This window comes from Sceloporus undulatus, chromosome 1 (assembly GCF_019175285.1).
Source record: "Sceloporus undulatus isolate JIND9_A2432 ecotype Alabama chromosome 1, SceUnd_v1.1, whole genome shotgun sequence".
In the NCBI taxonomy this organism is placed as follows: Eukaryota; Metazoa; Chordata; class Lepidosauria; order Squamata; family Phrynosomatidae; genus Sceloporus; species Sceloporus undulatus.
In genome coordinates this window covers 253,912,000-253,938,253 of record NC_056522.1, presented here as the reverse complement: position 1 = coordinate 253,938,253, position 26,254 = coordinate 253,912,000, and the positions used below count along the sequence as shown (strand labels likewise).

At 42.0% G+C, this 26,254-nt stretch overlaps 2 protein-coding genes across 5 annotated transcripts; one reads left to right on the top strand and one right to left on the bottom strand.

Annotated features, from left to right (window-relative positions):
- Nucleotides 1-612: 612 nt before the first annotated feature.
- On the bottom strand, nucleotides 613-7,504 carry POLD4 (DNA polymerase delta 4, accessory subunit). Of its 4 annotated transcripts, none has more exons than XM_042469704.1 (5): nucleotides 7,345-7,504; nucleotides 5,779-5,912; nucleotides 3,239-3,340; nucleotides 2,500-2,611; nucleotides 613-1,076 (listed from the first exon to the last, which is right to left on the bottom strand). In XM_042469704.1, the coding sequence occupies exons 2-5, from the start codon at nucleotides 5,873-5,875 to the stop codon at nucleotides 1,052-1,054; spliced, it is 336 nt and encodes a 111-aa protein (XP_042325638.1). In that variant the 5' UTR covers nucleotides 5,876-5,912; nucleotides 7,345-7,504; the 3' UTR covers nucleotides 613-1,051. The 4 variants fall into 4 exon arrangements, with proteins under 4 accessions (XP_042325638.1, XP_042325646.1, XP_042325652.1 ...); XM_042469712.1 differs by having other exon boundaries at nucleotides 5,779-5,907; nucleotides 7,345-7,492; XM_042469718.1 differs by lacking the exon at nucleotides 7,345-7,504 and adding an exon at nucleotides 6,888-7,042.
- LOC121931709 (glycine N-acyltransferase-like protein 3) lies at nucleotides 5,390-24,214 on the top strand. Its single transcript, XM_042469695.1, has 6 exons — nucleotides 5,390-5,526; nucleotides 15,915-16,053; nucleotides 16,785-16,892; nucleotides 17,257-17,383; nucleotides 20,489-20,609; nucleotides 23,520-24,214. Exons 2-6 carry the CDS (start codon nucleotides 15,976-15,978, stop codon nucleotides 23,920-23,922), a joined length of 837 nt encoding a protein of 278 aa, XP_042325629.1. The 5' UTR covers nucleotides 5,390-5,526; nucleotides 15,915-15,975; the 3' UTR covers nucleotides 23,923-24,214.
- Nucleotides 24,215-26,254: the final 2,040 nt, after the last annotated feature.

The window sequence follows — 26,254 nt, the reverse complement described above, 5'->3', positions numbered from 1 at the left end:
CAAGGGTGACTCTAGGCAGTCTTTAGTTTTTTGTGGTTTTTTTTTTTTTTTTACTATATGGCCATGTTCTAGAAGAGTTTCTTCCTGACATTTCGCCAGCATCTGTGGCTGGCATCTTCAGATGCTTACCACAGATGCTAGTCAAATGTCAGGAAGAAACTCTTTTAGAACATGGCCACATCATCCGAAAAACCCACAGAAAAATATGGAGGCTGGCCATGAAATCCTTTGACTTATAGGCAGTCTGTTTCCATCCTTTCAGCCCACAGCAGGAGCTTTCCCAGGGGATGCAACAGTGGTGGTTTAAGGTGTGGTGGTCACCAGGCATGTGAATACCTCCCTGTCAAAGCATCAACCCAGGCATACAATTGGGTCAGAACTGCAGGCAGGATACTACAGGGTTAGTCCATGGTATCTTGCCTCTGCATCTAGTCCCTATGTCTTACGTAAACTTTTAACAATGGTTCTGATAGATGTCCCCACCAAATCCTGGTATCTGTGAGTCTCTGTCAATAACTATCTTCCCAATTTTGCACAGCAGCTTTTCCTAGTCCGTAATGTATAAGACAAAAAGAAAGCCTGGTAAGAGTTAATCATGTCCTCCTTTCAGCATCATTTGCAACAATCAATCAGCTTTACTGTACAGCCAAGGGTGGTTACAAAAAGGAAATGAATTTTAAAATGTAATAAAACATTAATAGAAAAATAGTGCCGCAGCTAATTTGGCTTTAAGAACTATTCATCCTGGGTCTGAGTTTTGGCTGTCACAATAGACAGGGACTCACAAGTCACAAATACTATCTTAACTTGACCTAGACCACATTAGTACTCTAACAAACTTTTATTCAAAGTAGCAAAAGCCAGTTTAGTATAAGTCCTGGACTGATTGTAGACACAGAGGCTGAGGACAGAACCATGACTGGAGACCAGCAGGGAGCCTTGGCCTCCCACCACAAAACAGTGTCCATTACAGGAATGAATTATCCATACAGCTATCATGCCAAGCCAGCAGGAACTCCTTTGCTGCCCAGGAAACCACCAGTTGCTCTTCTCACATGGAGTATCCATACCACAAGCTGCAAGGAAGGAATGTGGAATACTGTTACTCTGGAGAATCCAGCTTTGACATCTTAACATGCCTTTTCCTCTACCCCATGCCAAACAGCTGAGATGGGCTAGGCTTCCTTCAGTGCCACAATGGCGGCCTCAGATCAGACAAAATTTTATGGTCAAGTTAAGCAAGTGATCCATCTGGAGGCAGAGACTGTCCCAAGGTTCTCAGTTTTCAAGGCCAGGAAGCCTTGGCCAGAGCGGAGGAGGAAATGAGGCAAAAAGTAAACATACAAAAATGATGTATGGAAATAATTCTTGATCTACATTTATATGTTCTTTTGAAATGTGATCACTCCCATAAACTTGGGTGTTAATTGTTCTGGGAGCACTTAGTGCAGGCATGTACAGCCTTTCTAGCCCCAGGGCCCACATGCACTTACAGTACTCCAAAATTAGAAGCTGAACAATACACACAAAAACTAGAAGCTGTCCCTTTGAGTGATTTCTAAAAGAGGCTAGATTTAATACAAGCTGAGTATTAATGCAACAATAAGTCTTTTGGTGCTCAATTATAGTTCAGATGAAATTATAGTAAATAAATTCACAGACTGGGAATTGCACCAAGCAGTTGAAGGAATGGCAGACATGAGGAGTGGAACGGCTGCCTGACACATATGCTGAGGCTGGGCAAACATGCAGCATTTACCAATACAAGTTTTTAACCGTGATGCGGTCAACAGAGTTCCTATCAAAAATACTGGCAGGCACTCCAAGGAAAGAGGGATGGATTGTGTTCATGAATGACATTGCAAGTCTTTTTATCGTTCAGGGTTAATCATGGGTTTTTATTGATTTATTTTGCTGACCTCATACCTCTGTTGGCTCAAATTCAGAGTCTCCTTGGAATGTACTGTACCCATTTATAAAAGTGAATACAAACTGTCCAGAGCCTCTTTCACACTATGCAGTTACAGCACTATCTTGCCATGGCTGCAGTCCATCAAATCCTGGGACTGGTAGTTTAGGGAGAGGTATTTAGAATTAACCAGAGAGCTCTTCTGGTGCTTCTGACCAAACTACAAATCCCAGTTTTCCACAGGAGGCAGCCATGGCAGTTAAAGCTGAATCGTAGTGCTATAACTGGTGCAACTACCTGCTGCAGTCTTCATTGGCAATCTAACCTCAACCATCTTGCTCTCCCAGACTGAACCTTCTGCTTGAAGAGTGGACAACCTTGGCAGGCCAGAGGCCAAACATTTGCCCCAACCTCTACCTCAAGCCAGAAGTGACCAAAAAGAGGGAGTAAATGGCTTGACATCCATTGCCCAGTTGGATTGAGAGGGGCAGCTGAGGCCTGTAACCCCCCCAATGCAAAAACTGCTACAAAGGCAAGTTCTTTCACCTAGTCCTAAGGAATGAAAGGGGCAGAGGAATGTCTATACTAACCTGTATATAACAAGGGGATCCTGATTGTGCTTCAACAACAATTCTTTCACAGTGGCAGGAGGACTGAGACCCAACAACTCTGCTCTCTCCCAGCGCTGCAAGCGGGTGATTCCTGTCAACAAAGCAAAAACAGATTACAGGAGCTGACGTGTCAAGAGCAACTTTTCTTTTTAGAATGAAGGGTCCTGTCCCTTGTTCTGGATGATTTGTAAGGCACTATAGAGACAGTGTGGCATAGTGGTTTGGGTGTTGGACTATGACTGGAGACCAGGGTTTGATTCCCAGCTCAGCCATGAAACCCACCTTTGGCAAGTCTCACACTTTCTGCCTCAGTCGAAGGCAATGGAAAACCAATAAACAAATCTTACTAAGGAAACCTCATTATAAGTTCACCTTAGGTTCGCCATAAGTTGGAAAGAACTTGAAGGCACACAACAAATATTTGAAAACCAACTGGTGACCTTGGGCAGCTCATACACACAGCCTCAGAGGAAGGCAAAGGTAAGAAATCTGTGATAGGTTCACCTTAAAGTCACCATAAGTCGGGAACCCCTTGAGGTCACACAACAACAATCTTTGTGCATGGCATGTTAATGAGTGGGAAAGCTCCTGCCCAAAGGAGTTCATAATCTAATACTCAGCAGCACAGAGAAAGGCAATGGGAAGACATGGTGAATTGCTGCATTCATTTCAAAGATGCGTTCATAGGTTTAGTGGTGAAGAGACTTGTAATTCTTACCAGTGCAGGGACCATATTGCCAGCTGAGGTCAAACTGCTTCAGTAGCTCCACCTGATCTGGCTGCGCAGTATCTTGCAAGGGAGATTCTGCCTGGACTGTGTCTGATTATATAAGAACACAGATTAGCATCATCCTGTGGTAGCACTGGCTAATGAATTCTTGTATGAAATGCACAGAACTTGAACTCCCCGAATACCCCAGCTAGCATGATTTAACAGAAATCCAGAGATGTAAAATTTACAGAAATTTTGAAGTCATGGGAGAATTTTTTTTATGTAGATTTTTCAGAAAAATGCAAGAGAGGTGACATTAAAAAAAATAGAGATTGAAAGTCATTGTGTTGCTTTAGGAACATAAAAGTCAAAGGGGAATACCTTTACCTTTTTTAATATTAAAAGTGCTGTATATTTCAGAATATAATTAGAAATTAAACTTTTCATTTTTATTATTTGCTACAAATGGCACTATAAAGTCTTGAACTCCAAGGGACACCTCAGCTATAAGGAACCTCTTGGGTTTTGCCAGTTTGATAAGTAGGCAACCCACCCGCCAGTAAAAACAGAACAAATATTACATTAGTAGAACACAGAAAATTATGTTGTTTCTGTGTGTTCTACATAGCTTTAAGCAACCATAATACACTTGTTAAACCCCCCCCCCCCCAAAAGAAAGAAAGAAAGGAAGAACTGAGAAAATAAAATTATTTTGTCAAGACGTAGCTGTTCTCAGTTCAGATGGCAGGAAGGGGACATTCATGTAGGCAGGCCCGTCTTCCTTCTGGCCATGTGGGTAGTCCAGGAAATAAAATTTAAGTAATGCAGGCTTGTGACTAACATAATCATATATATTTTTTCTCCTGTATGATTTTTAACACCTTTGCCTGATGAAGAAGCCAGTGGAGCTTTGAAATTTTTCAACATGTATTTTGTGCATTTTGGTTGAACTTATAAACTTGTGGATTTGGGATTTTATTGCACTTTGCTACATGGCCAACACAGCTACCCCTGGATATGTTTCCCAGATGTAAGATACTGCATTTTAGCCACATCAGAGGAATCATAAAGAGACCAATGGACAGGGACTTTGCCACTTGCGTTTCTACCTCCAACAAAATTTCTAAAAAATCTGGAATACATTTGGCATGTTTTACCAAAACAGCACCTAAAAACATTTCCTAATGCAAAAACCTTCACAAAGGATGGAGGCAACTGGATCTCAAGAGGAGCATTTCTTCTTATCTTGGTAATGGAACTTACATTTTATTTTCCGGATTATCCATATTTGCCAGAAGGATGAGGGTCCTGCCTGCATGAATTTCCCTCCATACCACCTGAACTGAGAACAGCCACATCTTGACAAAACGCAGGTTTGTCACTAACATCGTCATAATTTTCCCCCTCCTGTATGATTTTTAACACCTTTGCCTAATGTTGGATGGAGAACACCCAAACAAACAAGGGTACAGTGGCAGTGATATTGCATCTGCACTGTCAATTATAGATAGCTTTCCACATGTCAAATACCGAAGGAAGACAGGGTTTCCTTCTTTCTCAATTATACATACCCATTTATATTGTGGAAGGTGATTTGAAAAGAGTTCTATAGTTTGTTTTCACAATAATCATTCATGTGTTAGACATGTCATATATATAGTATACCCCCATTGATACAGTTGGGAATAGTGTTATTCATTTGGAGCCATCTTGAATTTCCCAGTCGAGGGGGATGAATCTCTGCATCACCATGGGGCCATGTTCCAAAGAAGATATTAAGCTCATTGTTTCATTTTTAATATATATATATATGAGAGAGAGAGAGAGTTAAAGGAGCATTTCTCCTCCACCATATTTGCAGTATATAATTTCCAAGTTTTGCACGCCCTGGTATTAGGGGATGTGAAAGAGAGCCAGTGCTACAGGCCCTTTGCAAGTCATGCTCATGGATCAATAAAGGGGACAGTGTGCTTGTAAGAACTGAGATTTTGTTGTTCTCAAAGGAGCCGTTCATGTATGTCTACACCTCAGCTACATTTCCTGGACTTTTAAAGTTTATTCATTGATCACCAAGAAGCCACTCCTGGCAGTAAGAAGATATGTTTTTAAGCAGGACACTCCAGGGTTATTCAGATATCAGGGCGTTTTATGCAACTATGCAAATAATCTCACTCATGCATTCTGTTTTTTTTTTTAATTGGAACCACATCTCTGCAAGTTCTGTTGCTTCCATGTGTTAGCTCTGCGAATACAGATGGAGTCGATGATGCTGATGTATTCAAAACCCGTCCAAGGTATGCAGAGCTTTATCCCAGGTTTATTTGCATCAGTTATTCACACAGCTGACAATGCAAATCTTTTAGGAAAACATGGGGGGGGGACTCAAGATCGGTTTTTTTGGGTTAAGTGGGTTTTCTGGCAGCCTCCCTCAAAGTACTCAGGTGCATTTGCAATGCATGTGAACAACAAAGGTTCAACCCATATTCTACCAGGATTATTATTTCCAGCATCTGAATAACCTCTCAACCTATTGTAGAAATACTCACCATGGGTTGGGCTCTGACTTTCCTTTTCTTCCTTACTCCCTCTTTTCCTCTTCTTCACCACTTGGAATGAGTCTGTGATAAGTCGCTTTCTACCCATGGCTCCATGCAATGCTCAGGGAGCACAAACAACTGCTCTACGTGAAGGATAGGAAGAGAAGCAGAGACTTTTAGATCAACTCCTGGCTTTGTGTTTTTACTTCAGATGCCAATTTCTTTTTTTTTTAAAGTGGTATCTTGGGCACATGCCTACCTGGGTGACAGTTGCATGATCCCACCTGGAAGTTCCTCCCCAAACATGCTCCTGAGCCTTGCTTTACTAAATGGGAAGGGTTTAGTACATTGCTTAGAGGCCATGTTCCCCTTATATATTTCTTTGTACTTTGCAGGACTGGTATGGACATGGAAAGTTTCTGGGTCTAATCTTGAGGCAGTTCAGAGTCCTTTCTCTACCTGGAATCCCCGTGAGACAATTGGCAGAGGGTCTCCCAGTTGCCAACTGGGCAGAATTGCAACATTGGGCACTCTTTGTGAAAACCATTGCCCAGATCACTCCCCTCAGCCTGTTCTGACCATCAGCACTGCTTCCAGCCCTCCCAAGGGAACAGTGCCTTGAAGTGCATCTCCCCTGTAGATAACGCAGTTTGACACCACTTTAAGCACCGTACAGCATTGCGTAATGATTTGAGGGTTGGACTCTGGAGAGGAGCGCTCAATTCCTTTCAATTCCAATTCAAAATTGTCTAATTAAAAATAATAATTGTAAGCCACTCTGATAACCTTTAGGGCTGAAGGGGGGGGTATAAGTACTCTAATAAATTAAAATAAAATAAAATAAAACAAATGCCCAGCTCAGCCATGAAACTCACTGGGTGGCTTTGCGCAAGTCACACTCTCTCGGCCTCAGGGGAAGGCAGTGGCAAAGTTCCTCTGAACAAATCTTGCCTAGAAAATCCCATGGTAAGTTTGCCTCAGGGTTACCATAAGTTGAAAAGGACTTGAAGGCACACAACAGCAAGAAAAGCAGCTCCATCCTATGGAATCCTGGGATTTGCAAGCAGTATCTTTCTTATTCTACCTTCTCATAAGCATGCATATATTTGCATACATACATGCTGAAGCCAGTCTACCATACTCTCTCAGCTTGCAAGAGACTTCCATGCCTGGGGCTTCCTGCATGGCAAGCGATCTCTTCCATCTAGGTCTGTAGCCTCCTCTGCCAAAGAGTGCTGGGGCCGCACCAAACTACACATCCCAGGATTCTGGAGGATGGGGCCAGGGCAGTTAAAGCGCGGTCAGACTCTGGCTGACCAGATGTCATGGCCACAAAAGCGGGGGGGAGGGGGAGGAGGCAAGGCATCCTCCCAAAAAAGGTTAGGACCTTCAAGAAAACTGGAGGGCAGGATCAAGGCTAGCAATGTAAAGCCAGGCTTCTTGGCCATGCTCCAAATGGAGGAAGGCTGGCCTGGAGGACGTGTCCTGGAAAAGGAGGACGGCTGGGCAATCCTGCTCTCCTTTGGCAAGAAGACTCCCTGGGGAGAGTTTGTTGTTGGCCCGATGCCTCCTTACCGGGCAGGATGCCAAACCTCCACCCGCGATCATTGGGTCTCGGGTGGACGATGAAGAAGGGACAGGAGCCCAGCAGGCTGAGAGAGAGGAAGGTCTGGCTGCTGCTGCTGCTGCTGCTGGCGCTGTCCTCCAGTGACAGAGCTACTTTCGCTTTGCCTTAAAGGCACAGGCCCTGCGAGGAGGAAAGGCTCCTCCTGCTGATGATGCTGGTGCTTCTTAGGGAGGGCTCCCGCCACGCCTGCCTTGCGCTGTGACTCTGTTTCCACTCCCTTTGGCCAAACTTGGTGCTTTCCATAGTGGCAGCATTCAAAGGTCTAGCCCTGTTAGTCTGGGAAATCAGTCTGTCCAGGGATCTTGTAGCACCTTTGAGACCCACTGAAAGAAGGGAGTGAGTGCCTGTCCTCCTGCAGCCACTCACAAACCGCAAGGTTGCGAGTTCAATAGCAGCGAAAGGGCTCAAGCTCAACTCAGGCTTGCATCCTTCCAAGGTCACTAAAATGGGTACCCAGTTTGTTGAGGGCAATTAGCTTACACTTTGTAAACTGCATAGGGAGGGCTTAAGTATTTGTTCTTGCTATTGCTAAGTGGGCAGCACAGACTTGGGTAGAAACGGGTGCCCAACTGATGGATGTACTACACAAAAAGATCCTGTACCACCTTTGAGTTAGAATCATACAAGCCATTGTATTCCCTATCACCATGTGTGGATGTGAGAGCTTGGCAGTTAAGAAAGCGGATGGGAAGAGAATTAATTCATTGGAGAAGTGGATGTGCTGGAGAAGAGGGCTGAGGATCCCAGGGACAGTCAAGAAGTCAAACAAATGGGTCCTAGAGCAGATCAAACCAGAAATATCCCTGGAAGCCAAGATGACTAGACTGAAGCTGTCGTACTTTGGCTGCATCATGATGAGGCACCACTCGCTTGATTTTATCACACAGGAGGAATTTCTCTTAATTTCAAATGAAAAGAACATGGAGCCAGAACACATTCACGTGAATTTGCTAGTTCAGCGAATTTTTGTGAATTCAAATTGCGTTCGAACTGATTTCCCATTGCCCGAAAATAGCTTCCCATTGCCCGAAATTGCATGTGGTAGTCTATCATGCAATAACATTAAACCCCATGATTGCGTTCGGATTGCCATTGGATTATACTTCCAATTTCCCTTGTCTGATAAATTCCATTGGAAAAAAACAAGACTGCTAGGAAAGTTGGAGGGAAGCAGAAAGAGAAGAAGGCTACATGCCAGATGGATGAACTCTATGAAGGAGGCCATGGGCATGAATTTGCAGGACCTGGCAGAGCAGTGGGGCATAGGGAGTCTTGGAGATGTCTCATCTTCAAGGTCCCCATGGGCTGAGATCAACTCAAAGGTGGATAACAACAACAACACCTTTGAGAATAACTGAAAGGAAAAAAAATCAAAGTTATAGTTGTGTTAGTCTGGGAAATCAGTCTGCCAAGGGATCTTGTAGCACCTTTGCAACTGTCTGAAAGAAAGCAGCATAAACATGAGTAGACTAAAGTCTACTTGCTACTTGGGCACCAGTCCACATGGAGTGGACTGGTGCCCAACTGCTGGGTGTACTTTGCTATACAAAAAGATCCTGTAGCACCTTTGAGAATAACCGAAAGAAAACAAAGATATAGCCATGATAGTGTGGGAAATCAGGCTGCCGAGGGATCTTGTAGCACCTTTGAGACTAGTTGAAAGAGAAGTCGGCAGCATGAGCTTTCCTAGACTGGAAGCTTAATTTCCTCAGATGGGTTAAGTCTACAAAAGCTCATGCTGCCAACATCTTTCTTTCAGTTATTCAGTTACCTAAGAACACACCTCTCTAGGAATCTCCAGGTCCTCCGCTGCAATGCTATGGTCAACATCTTCCAAAGACTGATCATAGAATCATGTTGGAGGACCCAGAAATGCCTAGAGAAGTGTTTTCTCTAGGAACTTCCAGGTTCTCCACCACAGCACTGTGGTTAACTTCTGGAAGAGTTGTGCTGGAGGACTTAGAGATTCCCAGAGAGGAAAGGTGAATCAAAACCACAAATATATCAGCAAAAGTCAAAGCTGCAAATGTGGAGGGTCAACATCCATCCTAGGCATCAGTTTGCATCTGAGGAAGTAGACTTTAAGTCTACAGAAGTTCATGTTGCCAACTTCTTTCTTTCAGTGAGTCTCAAAGGTGCTGCAATATCTCTCTACAGACCGATTCTACAGACTAATACAGACGAATACAGCTTACCTTTGAACTGTTGTTGTTACGTTTAAATGTCTTCAAGTAGATCTCAACTCATGGCAATCCTGTGGATGAGACACCTCCAAGCCCTCCACCACTCTGTTTAGGTCCTGAAGATTCAGGCCCACAACCTCCTTAATAGATTCCATCCATCTAGCATGGGTCTTCCTCTCTTTCTGCTTCCCTCCATGTTTCCTAGCATTATTGTCTTTTCTAGTGAGTCATCTCTTCGCACAATGTGTCCAAAACATGACAGCCTTAGTCTGGGTCATATTGGCTTCCAGAGAGGTTTCCGGCTTCATCTGCTGGAGGACCCATTTGTTTGTCCTTTTGGCTGATCGTGGGATCCTCCGCACACTTCTCCAGCACCACATCTCCAATGAGTTCATTTTCTTTCTATCCACTTTCTTCACTGTCCAACTCTCACTTCCATACATTTATAGGCTCACAAAATTGCTCATTTTTGCTCTAAATCAATGTTACATGACATAGTCCATGCTCAATTATGAAGGCGACCAGAAGGGAAACAACTCTGGCCTTAATCTTAGGTGGTACATAGGAACTTGGATACATTTCTTTCTCTAAATAAAACTGGATCTTTGATTCACCAGACCTGGTCTTCTCATTTCTCCTAGAGTTAGAAGAGGAAAAAAGTCCCCTTCATTAAACAAAACATTTTAATTGTTGTATAAATCATCATTTGAGAAACACACTATCCTGATATTTGCTGGAAGTTGAACTCAGTCAAAAATGTAAGGTCTAGCAAATTCCTCACTTGACTGGAAGGTAATTTCATTGGTCAAAAGGTGGAAGAGGCAACAAGGGGGTCAGCTATTTTAGATCTTATCTGAACCAATTGGGATATCCTGGTTAATGGGATGCAAGTGGTGGGATCCTTAGGTGGGAGTGACCATGTTCTCCTCGAGTTTTAGTGGAAAAGAGAAGCCAGTCATAGTCAGACATGCATTCTAGACTTTAGGAGAGCTGATTTCAGTAAACTTAGAGAAATACTGAAGGTGATCCCATGGTCAGGAATACTAAAAGAGAAGGGAGGTCAGAACAGATGGGAGTTTCTCAAAAGGGAGACAGGGCACAATTTCAAACAGTTCCAGTGAGGAAGAAAAATGGGAGGTGTCTCAGGAAACTGGGATGGATAACTAAGGAACCTTAAACTGAGCTAAATTTTAAATGGGATATGTATAAGAAATAGAAAAAGAGGGAAATAACCAAAGTGGAATTCAAACAAATAGTTAGAATGTGTGAGGATAAAGTCAGAAAGGGTAAAGTGCAGAATCAGCTCAGGCTCGCTAGAGAGGTTAAGAACAATAAAAAGGGGGATTTTTTTGGTTATGTCCCTCATAAAAGGAGGAAAAAGGAAACATTCGGGCCATTGTCTGGAGAAGATGGCGAAAGGATAATGGGGCAAAGACAAGGCAGAACTACTCAACACCTTCTTTGCCTCAGTCTTCTCACAAAAAGAAAAGGGTGCTCATCAGCCTGAGGGAAATGGAGCAAAGGACACAATAGGGGGAAAGCAGCACAGAATAAGTAAAGAGGAAGTACAGGAATACCTGATTAATCTCAATGAATTTAAATCTCCAGGACCAGATGAACTACATCCAAGGGTATTAAAAGAACTGGCAAATGTAATCTTGGAGGCACTGGCGATAATCTTTGAGAACTCATGGAGAACGGGAGAAGTCCCAGCAGACTGGAGGAGGGCAAACGTTGTCCCCATCTTCAAAAAGAAGGGAAAAGAGAGGATCCTAACAATTATCGTCTGGTTAGTCTGACATCTATACCAGGAAAGATTCTAGAGCAGATCATTAAACAGAGAGTCTGGGAACATTTAGAAGGCAATGCTACAATCACAAAAAGTCAATATGAGTTTCACAGAAGCAAGTCATGCCAGACCTATCTGATCTCTTTTTTGGATAAAATTCATTAAAATGGTGAAGGGTCTGGAAACCATGTCCTATGAGGAGTGATTTAGGGAGCTGATATGCTTTGCCTGGAGAAGTGAAGGTTAAGAGGTGATATGATAGCCCTGTTTAAATATTTGAAGGGGTGTTTTATTGAGGCTGAGCAAGCTTGTTTTCTGCTGTTCCAGAGAACAGGCCTTGAAGCAACCGATTCAAGCCAAACCTACACATTAGGAGGAACTTCCTGACAGTAACAGTGGAACACACTGCTTTAGAGAGTGGTGGTGTCTCCTTCTTTGGAGGTCTTTAAACAGAGGATGGATGGCCATTTGTTGGAGGTGCTTTGATTATGAGTTCCTGCATGGCAGGGGGGTTGGGCTGAATGGCCCTTGGGGTCTCTTCCAACTCTATGGTTCTATGTAGTTTATCACATGGGATGAATCCCATGTAGAAACTAAATTTAAACTGAAACCAATGTTGTTTTTCAGATGATGTTCAGGGTTAACGCAAACAGAAAGTTGGGGAAAAACGCATTTGCAGGATGCTTTTCAGACAATGTTTGCATGAAAGAGAAATAACACAAAAATAACCTGAACGCAGTCATCAAAACCAGCTCCTTTTTATTTTTGCTAAATTCCAAAAGTACAAAGGAGTTTTCAGTTCAGATTATTTTCATGTTATTTCTCTTTCATGCCAACATATCTGACAAACAACACCTGGATTTTAAAATCCCATATCTGTACAGGATTTTACCAATGTGCCCTCTGTGTGATAAACCCCTATGATTATAAATGTGTGTGAATGCACATTTGCCTGCAGCAGCAGGGAGGAGAGAAATCAGGGTTGGGCGCTCTCCAGAAGACACACACACCTCCATCGTTCTCTCTCCTTTCTTCTTTTCTTCCTGCCTTTCCTTTCCCAGAAGGGGCTGTTTACAAGGCCATGATAAATTCCTTTTTCTCCTCTTCCTTAGCCTTTCACAGCGGTGCACACGTCTGGGGTAGAGCTGACTGGGAAAGTTTTTGGATTGCTTGTGTTATTGTTGTTGGCAGAGAAGATGGCTGATATGGATATGCCAGTTGCCAGCAAAAGTTTTTGTTTTCTGTCCCCATAACAAGAGGCAAACCCAACAAATTTTAACAACTAGTTTGGGCAAATCAGCTGAATGACACCACTGCCTGGTGAGATGTAATCTGAAGATTTAAAATCACATACCCTTTTATGTTCACATCTTGGTTCTAATTATGCTGTAATGTAATTTGGGACAATTTGGGCAAGAAAGTGCTTCGTGCCCAGTTTTCAGTGTGACAGACTTAATAGTGCAGCTCTGAATCCTCTGCAGGAAGGAGCCAGCAAGGAACCTTCAGAGACAGTAGCCAAAAGATATGGTGTCACGCTTGCTGTGTTCTACACTAGTCTCAAACTTTTCTTATCCTCCTTTGGATAGTGCAAGAAAGTGTTATAATTCACAGGAGGCTCCACAGACCATTTCTAAGTTTTAAACTGAAAAAACCCCATACTTGACAGTTCTAAAAATTCTCCAGAATTCAGGTCCCAATGCTTTTAGTATAGGCAATGAGAATATGACTTGTCATATGTGTCATCATAAACTATCAAACAGTTGATTCAGTCCAAGCTTTCCTTCACCAGATCCAGAATGGTTGTACCTGGAGGCATTTGCTGAAAGAAGTGAATAATGTATTTGAATATCTTCCTAGGCATAAAGCCATCACATTGTCCAGTGCTCTCTCCAACAACAAAGAACTGTGCAGTGACAAATCCTAAGAGCTGATACTGATTAATATCAGTGTTTGCTCAGGCTGCTGTAACAATCTTGGATTCTTTTGTTCTTTATTTGCTATTGCAAGTTAAGAAATCCTTTTGCTAGATAGAGTTTTGCAGGATTAATGACATTGAAAATTGGTTGGGGTCACATTTCCAGGCTTCATTCTCCATCAAATCCTAGGTGGCGTTCCCACTGGCCTAAAACGTGGATTAGGATGCAAATTAAGGGGGCATTGTTCCCATTTAACCCCGAATTTGATCCGCATTGCCCCTGAATCATTACCATTCAGTTTTGAATCTGATTCGGGTTTTATTGTATAATCCAGATTATATGCCTATAAACCGGTTTAAAAAAACAGTAGGTTTTAACACGGATTATTTTTGCTCCCGGGGTCCGATTCGCGATATCCGAATGGGAACGACAAGGGTGTCTGATTCGGGAACCTGGAGATGGGAGGAGCAGCACTCAAGGGGCTGGCCTGGGGGTGTCACCCTCTTTGTTCTCTTTCTGCATCGCCAGCACCATTTTCTTCCATTCACATAGCCTCTACCCTGGTGGACTGCAACCTCCCCTCTGCTCCACATTCATAGACCGATGTGTGAGGAGAGCCATTGAACACCATTTTAAATTATTCTTTTTTCTTTTTTCGCCTCTGCCTGAACGCCTGAGCAGATGGGCTTTGCAGTACATGCCCCCAGACAGCCCAGGGAGCAATGGGGGAGGCAAAGGGATTTGGGTGAATGGAGGCTCCTTCTCTCTTTCCCAGAGGAACTATGGGAAGACACAGGAGAGCCTGGACGCCCAGGGATCTGAGGGGGGGATTGAGCCTTCTCTTCTCTCTTTCCCAGAGGAACTATGGGAAGACACAGGTGAGATTGGGCACCCAGGGATCTGTGGGGGGGGGGGAATCAAGCCTTCTCTTCTCTCTTCCCCAAAGAGTCTCTCCCCACTGACGCCCGCTGCCTTCTCCTCCTTGATCCGATTTGCCAAGCCTGAGCTTTGGATGCAGAGTCTCTCCCCACTGAACCCCACTGCCTTCTCCTCCTTGATCCGATTTGCCAACCCTGTGCTTTAGATGCAGAGTCTCTACACACTGAACACCACTGCCTTCTTCTCCTTGATACGATTTGCCAACCCTGGGCTTTGGCTGCAGAGTCTCTACCCACTGAACCCCACTGCCTTCTCCTCCTTGATCCAGTTTTCCAGCCCTGGGCTTTGGCTGCATAGTCTCTGCCCACTGAACTCCCCTGCCTTCTCCTCCTTGATGCGATTTGGCAAACGCACACACACTATATATACACACACACACACACACACACAAACATATAGGTATATACCCACATACATATGTGTTTGTGTGTGTGTGAACGCACGTATATATACACATATGAATGTATATTTGTGTGTGTGTGTGTATTTCTAAAGTAAATTATAAAGTAACAACTTTTTTAATTTATGAAAAAAATCTCATCTGTAGTTCAAAACCCGCTGTAGAAATAATACAGTTTGAGACCCCTTAACCTGCCCTGGCTCAGTACTAAGGAATTATGGGAACTGTTGTGTTTGTGAGACATTTACCCTCCTCTGCCAGAGAGTGCTGGTGCCATAATAAACTACCATTCCCAGAATTCCCTAGCACTGAGTTATGACAGTTAATATGGGGAGACACAGAAGAGCAAAGAGTTTAGGACGAATAGAGGCTCCTTCTAGTCTGGGGAGACACAACAGAAGAGCCTCGGATGCAGCCGATTTTCATTGGCTGCCCAAAAAAACCAAACCCCAAGACTTGTGACGTCTGAAGCCTACACACTTGATTGACAGCTTGCAGACACAAATGGGAACGGGGAGCAAATTAATCCGCTTTAAAATACAGCGATGTAAAATAAATGGGAACGAAAACAGGGTCTAAATGAATCGAGGTAATTTGCCCCTTTTCGTAATGGAAATGATGGAAAAAATTCGAATTATTCCCGGAACATAATCTGAATCAGAATCGTGCCAATATAATCCGTTTTAACTGCCAAGTGGGGACACCCCCCTAGTTGTCCATTATCTCCATTAGGAGTATCCAGTGGAAGAAGCTGAAGACAGCAGGAATGTGGTCTAAAATAGCACTTACTTTCCATCCGTTAGAAGCAGAGCCACTTCACCTACATTCAGAAATCAATCATTTATTCTCTACTATGTGGATCCCAACTCCCAAGAACTATGCCTGTTAATGTTTCATTCTAGTCAAAATTTTATACATCCTCCCTTTCCCCCTACTTATCTTGGTACCTGTCCCAAAGCAAAGTAGTTTTGCCTAAAGAGACCAAGCTGGAATAAACCCTGGCACCAGGGTGTGTGGTGCTGTTTTGTCTTTTTATTCCTGAAAGATTGGTTTCACCAAGAAAATCTGGTCCACCCCCGGTGAGTAGCTGCCTGAGTGACAGAGCTTCAGTGCCTCATATGAGCATGTCCTTGCCGCTCTTGAGCAGTGAGCAGAGAGAGACGAGGAAGGAGGCCTGTCAGTTCCTTTTGAGAATGGGGAGACTATAACAACACATGTCAAGTGTCTTTGATCAGTCATATATAAGGCTTCTTAGCCTGGGAATTACAGAATTGCTCTCTCCCCTCCTTAGGTGCTTTCCACCGACTCTTTTTTCTCCTGGGACCTGCCCATCAGCTTCTACATCTCAAGCAATGTTGATTCTCTCCTGTCCTTCCAAGTTGCAGCTGCTGGAGGGGATGCTGAAGAAGTGCCTCCCTCAAGCACTTGCGGTAATAGTGAGACCTGTTGTGTGTGAGAGCAGCTGAGCTTATGGGCCAGACACCTACCAGCACTTCTAGCTTTCCTAAAAGCTCCACATTAAGCATCTGAGTAAAACTTAGTCCATTACATTTTGTTAGTTGTACAGTCAGCCCTCCATATCCACAGATTTTTTTTATCCACGGATTCAAGCATCCACAGCTTGAAAATATATTTTTAAAATATATAAATTTCAAAAAGCAACCCCCCATTTTCCCTTTTATATAAGGGGCACTGTTTTACTATGCTGTTGTATTTAATGGGACTTGAACATCCACAGATTTTGGTATCCATGCAGGCCCCTGGAACCAAACCTCCGTGGATCTCAAGGGCCCACTGTATGTCTCAGGCTTTCAGTGCAACACACAAGTGCTGGGGGCGGGAGGGGGGAATAGGTCCCCAGCATAAGATGTCACCCACTTGGTAAATGGCTTCCTTTACGGAGTTCATCAGGAGGCAAATCTAGGGCTGTTGATGGAATAGATATGAAATGAGCTGGTGAATAACTACATTTTATTCATCAGCTGGCACTGAGGAAGATGTAGCCAATTTGGATCCATTCTGGGTCAGAGTATACAAGGGGTTGGGTTGGGGGTGGATGCAGCAGGTCAAAATCTGAATCAGAGCGCACTCTGGTGATTCTGTTTCAGCTGCTTCCTTCAACTACACCATAACACCAGTTCTGACGTCTGACTCTTGACAGGTCCATGGTGCAGTAATGAACATAAACCGTGGGAACCCAGTTGGCCATGAGGTGATTGTGGATTCATGGCCAAAATTCAAAGCCATCCTCACCCGACCACGCAGAGAGGTAATATGCTTGGTGAGGGGGGTGGGTCTAATAGGATACACATTCTATGCAGCACCAACAAGGAACACATTCCTGATCTGTTTGTCCTATACTGAGGCCTTTCCGAAGTCAACTGCAGGTGGAAAGTATAAGAGGTTTCTGGCTTTCTTTCTAGAGGGACACTTTTAGCCTGAAAACATGAATGTGCTAATTAGGCAAAGATATTTTCATTCCTCTCCACCTGGGGAATTACCTATTCTTACCTGATCTTTTGTAGACTACAAAGACTATTAGAAAAATTGTTAGAAGTGGCTCAACTAAGGGATGCCAAAAAAAACTATATTAACAAACCAGTCACTGAGGTGATCCATGTCTCTCTTTTTAGGTTGTCTCAGATGACTCAGATCACTATGTCAATGTGTATGCAGCGTTTTACCATGATCCTAATGTCTACCGGACACTGATGTTAGATACAGATGCTGTCAACTGGGCTCAATCCTTTCGCATCCATGGTAACAAGCAGTTCCTTCTTTTGGAGGGAAGAGTTAAGAAGACCCATTAAAAAGTCTTGTGTGTTTATAGGTCTGAGGTTTGGCCAGATAGGATACTATCTTTCACCATATACAGAATAATATCATAATTATTATAATGCCCCACAGTACTAGGTGTTACAGTGCTAGGTCTTACAAAGTAATTAGGTTAAGAAATACAAAACCATGAAATGGAGGCTGGATTGAGGGAGATAAAAGGATGAGGGAAACAGAGGGCTTTTTTTTAATGCAAGGCTTACAGTACATTTTCATTGGTGTTTAAGCATTTGCAAGGAGGGGAAAATGTGATTATTGGAAGGTCAGAGAATTGGAAGGGGAAAAGCAACCAATGAGAAGGAAGGATAGAGCTGTGAAATGAAAGCAAAAGCAATGATGATTAGCCTAGAAGAAAGTATGGGTTGAGTGGAATAAAGAAATAGAGGGGAGAAAGGCAGTGTGAAGTGAAAGAACAAGTATATTGAAAAATAAATTGAAGACAAGCTTGGCCCAAAATGCTTTGTCATTTAATATAGAGTAGCAGTTGGCATCTCCACCAACAATCAAAGAGCTGAAAACTCAAATCTTCTTGACAATTGCACAAGCCCCTTTCCCATTTGCCAAAAGTAAGTTTACAAAAGTCACTAAAGTCAGAATCATTCAGGCAATTGTATTCCCAATTACCATGTATGGATGTGAGAGCTGGACAGTGAAGGAAGCAGACAATAAGAAAATCAACTCATTTGAAATGTGGTGCTGGAGAAGAGTACTTAGGATACCAAGGACAGCCAAGAAGACAAACAAATGGGCTTTTAAACAGATCAGACCAGGGTTCTCCTTGAAAGCAAAGATGATCAAGTTGAGACTATCATACTTTGACCACATAATGAGAAGGCATGGATTATTAGAAAAAACTATATTGCTAAGGAAAGGTAGAGGGTAGAAGAAAGAGAGGAAGACCACAAACCTGATGGTTAAACTCAATCAGGGAGGTTGTGGGCAAAGGATCTGGGCAGGACAGTGAAGGATAGGGATTCTTGGAGATGTCTCATCCACGGAATCGTCATGAGTCAGAACCGACTTAAAGGCAGCTAACAACAACAAAGTTTACAAAGGCAATAAATAAATTATTTCACAGAATCACACAATAACAGAGTTGGAACAGACCAAAAGGATACTGCAGAAATATGGACCAGTGTATGCAGGAATCCACAGCTAAAGCATCCCTGACAGATGACCATTCAATCTGTCTTCAAAAACTTCCTAGAAAGGAGAGTCCACCACCTTCTGTGGTAGCCCTACTGTCAAACAAACCTGGTAAGAGCTGTTTGACAGTAGAACTACCTCAGAAGGTGGGGGAGTCTCATTTTTTATTGTTTTCTTCCTGTAGTTCAATACATTGCTTTGGGTCCTGCTTCCAAAAGCAGCAGAAAAATAGCTTTCTCCATCTTCTCTGTGACAACCCTTAGGTTATTTGAAGATGGCTGTTTCAGTAACTCTCCATCTTCTAGCTCAAGGGTAAATGTATACAATTACCTCAACTGTTCCTTATGACCTTCTTAAGCTGTGTTGCCCACAACTCGAGATAGTATTTCACTGGGTGTGTGTGTATATAATTAAAGCAGAATACAGTAAGTATTATTACTTCCCTTGATCTGGACTCTACATTTCTGTGGATGCAGCAGAAAATTCCTTTAGATTTTTTTGCCTCCAGACCACTCTACTGACACATGTTTAGCTTGTGGTTTGATTCTTCCCACTTCTACTGCTATCAAACCAGGGTCACCCATTCTGTATTTGTGCACCTGAACTTTCCTATCTAAGATCAGAACGATAGCTATTCCCCTGTTGAAACTTATTTTGTTAGTTTTGGCTCAATTCTTGAGCCTGTTAGACAATACTGCAGTCTTCTCAGATATTAGCTAGCACCCCAGTTTGGGGGTGAGAACCACTGCTCTAGTTTCTTACCAAACTTCAACTGCCAAGATTCTATAGGATGATGCCATGGCAGTTAAAACAGAATCATAATGCTATAACTGTAGAGAGTAAAAAGGTGCCAGATAACCATTCACATACAGATGAAATAAAATATATATTTTAAGCACTCATTAATCACCCTGACTATGTGCACTTTAAAATGCTATTTGATAGCTAATTAATTTATGTGATGTGATAATGAATGTTATTTCTTTTGGATAGCCCTCCGATCATTTGTTTCAAAAGGATCTCTAAGAATGCATGCATATAATAATAAAATATAATTAAATTAGGAACGCTTCTACCATTTCCCAATGCAATGCATTACTTTGGCGTGGAACTCCCGCTGCCAACAAAGCATAATTTTTATAATTGGGATTTTAAAGTTGAATTGACATTCTCACACACAAATGACTTATATAGATCTGTCTCTGGCATTCCACTCCACCAAATTCATTTGAGGAAGTAGACTTAAGTCTACAAAAGCTCATGGTGCCAACTTCTTTCTTTCAGTTAGTCTTAAATTATATGTTTTTGAATTCTTGTAATTGTAATTGGGGCTTTTGCCATCTCTTTTCACATCCTATCTGACGCTTCCCAAATGCTAGCTAGTGATGTACTTAGCTGACTGGCTACACGGTCATTATTTTTTAAAGCACCCAGCAGAATAGAAAAGGTGCTGTCAGGAGGCCAGCAAGAATTTTAACCTTTTTTTAAAAAATGTAATCCACTAGAGTTTTCATTCTTCTTTTGTTGTGGTGGTCCTTTATGTCGACTCTGACTTATGATAACCCCATCATGGGGTTTTTTTTGGCAAAATTTATTCAGAGGAAGTTTTCCATCACCACAGGATTGAGAGAGTGTGACTTTCCAAAGGTCACCTATTGGCTTTCCTGGCTGAGTGGGGATGTACACCTTGGTCTCCCAAAGTCTGTCCTACACTTAAATCACCACATCACAATTGCCTTTAAAATGTTTATTTTGCACATGAGCTACAGAAGAGCATCATTTCAATATGAGCATCTAACAGAATCCTATTCATTCCTCCTGCTCTGACATGCAGAGGGGCAGACACTTTTGCTTGCTGACTAAATATTTTATTACTCTCTACAGGGAACCAGGATGGGATATATAAAGTCTTCCAAGATTCTGCCACCAGCAAGCATGAGCCACTGTCAGTTACTTCTTATATCACCTATACGCACCCCAACCCAAGTATACTTCCTGAGTACCAGTGAGTATCCATTTGGCTATGCAAACACTGAGAGTTTCAATTTTGGTGCTATTGAGACACTGGGTAACCTGGGATGCTTCCAGCTGGAAAATCTTTTTTGCCAGTGTGCTCATGGTTAAATTGCATGTAAGCTTTTTAGATCATCATCCTATGGCTTTTGGTCCCAAGTCATAAATCTGGAATACAACTTTTTTTCTCACACATGCTACCATCCCACTGCTAGGACACTATGAAACAAAAGAATTTATTTTCATTCTAAAATTAAATGTTCTAAGTTTTAAAAATTACACCATGGACCATATAACTTTTAAAAATTATACCATGCACCCTGAAGAAGATTATACCATGAACCCTGTTTTGTAACTTTATGGTAGGTCAATAGTGTATTTCCTGAGCCAGTTATATCTCATCTTTTTTGAAAACTATAGGACGGATTGCAACCTATTCATAGAATTGTAAGAGTTGGAAGTGATTCCAAGGGCCATTTAATCCAATCTCCTACTGTGCAGGAATCCAAGTGAAAGCACTTCCGCGAGATGGCCATACAAGCTGTTTAAAGATCTCAAATGAAGAGAGTCCAGTACCTTATGAGGTAGTCTATTCCATGGTTGAGCAGGTCTTATAGCAACACTCTCTTTCTAGTGTTTAAATGGGATCGCCTTTCTTGTAATTAGAAACCTTCAATTTGTTTCTTGTCTTTTGTAGCAGCTGCCACGGGGTCACAGTAGCAGCTACTATTGCTGGGGAAAGGGGACAGAGGAGCACCATTCGGGCAAAGAAGATGCAGATACTCTGAGCTTCCAGCAGAAGGAATAAGGGAGTGCCATCCCTGTTCTAGTCCATTCTATTTATTAAAAAGAAGGATCACCACAGTGCCTAACAAAATTAGAGAATTATTATTATTATTATTATTATTATTATTATTATTATTATTATTATTATTATTATTATTACATAATCATCAAAACAAGAATACAGTTAAAACCTGCCTATGGTGTACAAGCTACAATCAAAAGCAGCAAAGATGATAAAATAACATAATTAAATAATTCTAAAACAGTATACTATAAAAGCAATACACACTTACACTTATCTAACTATCAAAATTAGGCTGTAAGCTGGAAAGCTTCCCAAAACAAAATAGTCTTTAATTCGGACTTAAAGTTCACTAAAGTAATTGTCCATAAATGTTTGGGAAGAGGATTTCAGAAGTGAGAATCTTTGCATATCTCATATAACTGACCCAAAAGAAACTGGATTGTTAAAGTATCATGTAAACCAAATCAGAGTGTAAAAATCATTATGGGAATCTGATTTCAATATAGTCATTCCTGACAATCAGTGGAACAACATATGGTCTGGACTGCCTTACATATCTACATCAGCAGCAGTGAATGAGAGTATCCTAAAAGTAATTCACAGATGACATCTCGTGCCTTTTAGGTTATCATATATAAACTGCAACCTATCCACAGTATGTGAATGCACAAAGGAACAAAGAAAAATGAACAATAAGACATATATGGCTTACATACCCTAATGATAAAATCTTCTGGATGCAAATATTAGATGTACTGTAATTTCTAAAATGTCCAAACAATTCCATTTTTATAAGGTGTTGTTATTGTCTCTGTTTCATAGTAGAACAAGAATCTGAAAGGGGGGGGAAAGCCTGATCTCTCTCCTGTTGGTGGTAGTAAGGATGAAAATTATGTCTTATTGCCATTGGAGACATTTACATAGTCTATTATGTTGCAAATGGCAAATAGCTCTATGTTAAATGCCAACTTGTAAACTGAAAAAAGTATCTAATAATGGACCCTATTGCATGGGGTTAAAACCCCATCTACCTTCCCAAATTTAGTCATAATTTGGGAGGCAGCCAGGTGTTATTGCAAAGAAATCCCAGATGCAGCCTGGGTCCTCTAAGCCACTTCGGCAGCCATTCAAGTTGGAAGCTTCTGGATTCTAAAAATGGCTAATGAAGCAGCTTATAGGACCCGGGCTGCATCTGGAATGGACCCAGGCAGTGATTTGGCAGCAATTTCTTTGCGATAACACTCAGCTGCCTCCCGAATAAGGACTGTTTTCAGGAAAGGTAAGCCGGGATTTTAACCCCATGCAGTAGGGTCTAATGACAGTGACTTTGTCAAGATTTTGCATTCTTTTATTGTTTTATTGTAAATTATCCTTTTATTGTTATTGGCACTGTTTTTATTGTTACTGTACACACTCCATGGAACCCATCATTACATATGATCAAATTTTAGCTTAGCACCTTTTGACAGAGAATATCTACATCTTACTTCATGCACTGAATCATAGTCCTCTAAATGAAATAGCAATCAGAAACAGCCACTTCATTCTTACAAAAAATGAACTTTATATGTGATAATTCTCAGTGCACTGGCTATGGTTTGTTATTCTTCACTGTAAATGTTTCACACTATAATAGATGAATAAAAGCTTAGTGTAAGAAAACACCAGGAAAGGAAAAACAGTCACTCATTTTTCTCATGTGTTTCCAATCCTGGTTTCACCTGTGGAAAGAGATACCCAATAAGGTCATCATTTTATATGGTACATATATTCCCAGAGGTCCATGCCCTTTTTCCTGCTCACAATCCAGGTATTCTTATATTATGAAGGTTTGCATCAGCATTGATGGCTTTTAAAAACCATTACTCTCTTAAAGGCTATATTGGTACTATAATAATCAAGAATGCAAGCTCCTTCTACAGAGGAAGAATACCTGTGGTGATGGTGAGAGCTAATAATTGTCCAAATTGTAACTGGCCATTCTTAAGAGTGGAACTAGATGGACCTTTGGTCTGACAGTACATGCTAATCTTTGCATTCAACTCGTTTAGTCTCTTTAGCTGAATTCTTATTAACTTATTCCTCTTCCAGGTTAGAGCCTGGTTTTACAATGTCCTCCCTGAATGCCTCTCATGTTGATCTGCTGAACGAAACATGGAACTATGGAGGCAATGAACAAAGTCGCCATTACCTGGCCAGCGTGGTGCAGCATTTCTTCACTACCTGCGTCATGGACACTGATTGTCAACCTATCAGCTGGAGCACAATGGATTTTCTTGGTGCAATGGCAAACACCTACACACTGCCATCACACCGTGGAAAGCACTATTCAGCCATGACAATGAGGGCACTGGCCATGAAAGTCCATGCAGCTGGCTACCCTGTATATGGCAATGTTGCCCTAAGTAATGTCCACATGCAGAAGATACATGAACATCGGGGCTACCAGAAATTGTCTGAATTGTATCATATCTGCTTCCATGCCAAAATGTAGCAATGGAAACATAAGAGGGGTTTCTCTGTCTGTCTCCCTAAGTCCCACTGCCTTCCAGGCCGTTCAAGTTATAACTCTGATATTGCTCTGAATGAGAGGGAGAGACAGAGAGCCCTCCACTGACCTCTTTTAGTGGCTAATCATTAAGGGTTTTCCTTAAAATTTTAATTGTATTTTTATGTAACATCAGTTCTCTTACAATAAAATGATTTCAGAGATAAGGGATCTAGAATTTTATCTATGTCTGATCTGTAATAATATAATAAATAGTAAAATAATAAAACTTTATTTATATCCCACCTCTGTGTCAATGACAATTGAGACGGCTTACAATTTACACGTTAAAATTTTCATCCAAAATCCCATGTCCCAATATCCCACCCACCCCTAAAACATCAATTAAACAGTTAACACTGTAAAATCATACATTAAAATAAACAAATCGAGCCAATGGGCTATAGTGGATTTAGAGGGATGGTGTTCAGATTGGTGGCTGAGTTTTCTATTCAGGAAAGGCCTGCTGGAAGAGATCTGCCTTGACAGCCTTTTTGAAACTGTCTAAGCTGGGAATGTGATGGAGCTCCTCTGGCAGGCCATACCATAATCTGGGAGTGGTTGATGAAAAGGTCCTCTGGGTGGTTGCAATCAGCCTAGTACAGTCTTCCCTTGCCTTATGCAGGGGATGTTCCAGCTCCCCCTGCGTAAGGCAAAAAGCACGTATGTTCAAGCCTCATTACATATAATGGGTCTCATGCATGACGCGTGGCTGTGTGCGCGTGCCACAGGCGCGCACGCCATTCTCCCAGCCTTCCGGCAGCTTCTGCATAAACTGGAAGCCACCTATAATGAGCCCATGTATGGCATAGGCTCACTGTATTTATAGGCTGCAATAAATTCCTCCCTGAGGACCTGAGTGCGCGGGGTGGATTATACGAAAGGAGGCTTTAAAGGTCATGACCAACACCTTGTACTGCACCCGGAAAGCAATGGGCAGCCAGTGGAGTGATTTTAAAATAGGTGTTATATGATGGCTTCTGGTTTTATCAGTAACCAACCTGGCTGCCATGTTGTGAACTAACTGAAGTTTCCAAACTAAGCACAAGAGTAGCCCCATGTAGAGCGCATTGCAGAAATCGAGTCATGAGGTTACTAGCGCATGTACCAGAGTTTCAAGGTCAAAATAATATTTCCATTCTGCCAAGTGATGAGATAGGTAACTCAGCCCAGCCTTGTAGGCCTCCTTTAGCCCTATAAGTGACAAGGACACAGTTAGCTTCAAGCAAGCTATAAATATTGTGATATGAGAGTATTTTGAGATGTCTGTTTTTTGTTTTTTTTTTAAATTCTATTTTTACATCCAGTAACAATTTTGGTCCTTTTCTTCTGAGAAAAAATCCTTTTATATTTAAAGACATAATATCTGACAATCCTGGAATGTTTAAAAACAAAAATGTTTTTAATTCAGGTTACCCTACCTAATGGCTTCTATGGGCCAAAAAATGATTTAAGTTGGGCACATCTGACTCAGATACAACAAAGATGCAAAAGGCATTTGCTGAAGTATTTTAGTATTGTGTAGATTTTGTGATATGTGCCTTCAAATCTGTTCTGACTTATAGTGCCCTATCTTAAAAATTTCTTGACAATATTTGTTCAGAGAGGTTCCTCTGAGGCTGAGAGACTGTGACTTGCCCAAGTTCATGCAGTGAGTTTCCATGGATGACCAGATATTTGAACTCTGGTCTTCTGATGTACTAGTCTGACACTTAGAACACTACACCATACTGAATAAACATGCAAAAGTACAGCTTGTCATCTGACAAAGTGGCTAAGCTAAAAGATCATATGGCTGGGTGTTCTCTTCTTGCCTCTGTGAACTATGTGCCCATTTTTGAGTAGACCCTTCCAGACTGAAAATGTTTTTGTGCTTTCACTTACAGATCATTACTACCACATGGTAGGACTGTCAGTAAATAATATACTACTTAGAAGATTATTAACTGTGTGAATTAGGGAACAGGGAGTTCCAAGGTGTACAGCTTCGTCATCCCTTGTTGAGGTCCTTGTTGTTGAGGTTTGTTCAGAAGGTATTCTTCCCAACTCACATCCTTCATTTTTATGTAAATGAAAAAGAAAATCTCTAAACTTAAGAGCAGCATTTCAGACATTATTGGGCCAGTACACACCGCCAGGAGGCAGCGTCCTGGCAGCGAGCCCTATGATGTGTGGGTGCCGCCATGATTGCGTGGCCCTGCCCATACAGGGTGCATGTCCATGACGTGAGGGAGCTTGAGCACCCACATGCCTGTGGACAGAAGAGCCCTTTGCAGCC

Bases quoted from the DNA above. Each gene is read 5' to 3' on its own strand.
- POLD4 (XM_042469704.1), bottom strand. From the start codon at position 5,875: ATGGGTAGAAAGCGACTTATCACAGACTCATTCCAAGTGGTGAAGAAG. The intron at 3,341-5,778 runs GTGAGTATTTCT...TTATATAATCAG, and splicing joins AAGTCAGAGCCCAACCCATG to ACACAGTCCAGGCAGAATCT. The intron at 2,612-3,238 runs GTAAGAATTACA...CTTTGTTGACAG, and splicing joins GCAATATGGTCCCTGCACTG to GAATCACCCGCTTGCAGCGC.
- LOC121931709 (XM_042469695.1), top strand. From the start codon at position 15,976: ATGTTGATTCTCTCCTGTCCTTCCAAGTTGCAGCTGCTGGAGGGGATG. The intron at 16,054-16,784 runs GTAATAGTGAGA...GACTCTTGACAG, and splicing joins GCCTCCCTCAAGCACTTGCG to GTCCATGGTGCAGTAATGAA. The intron at 17,384-20,488 runs GTAACAAGCAGT...TACTCTCTACAG, and splicing joins TCAATCCTTTCGCATCCATG to GGAACCAGGATGGGATATAT.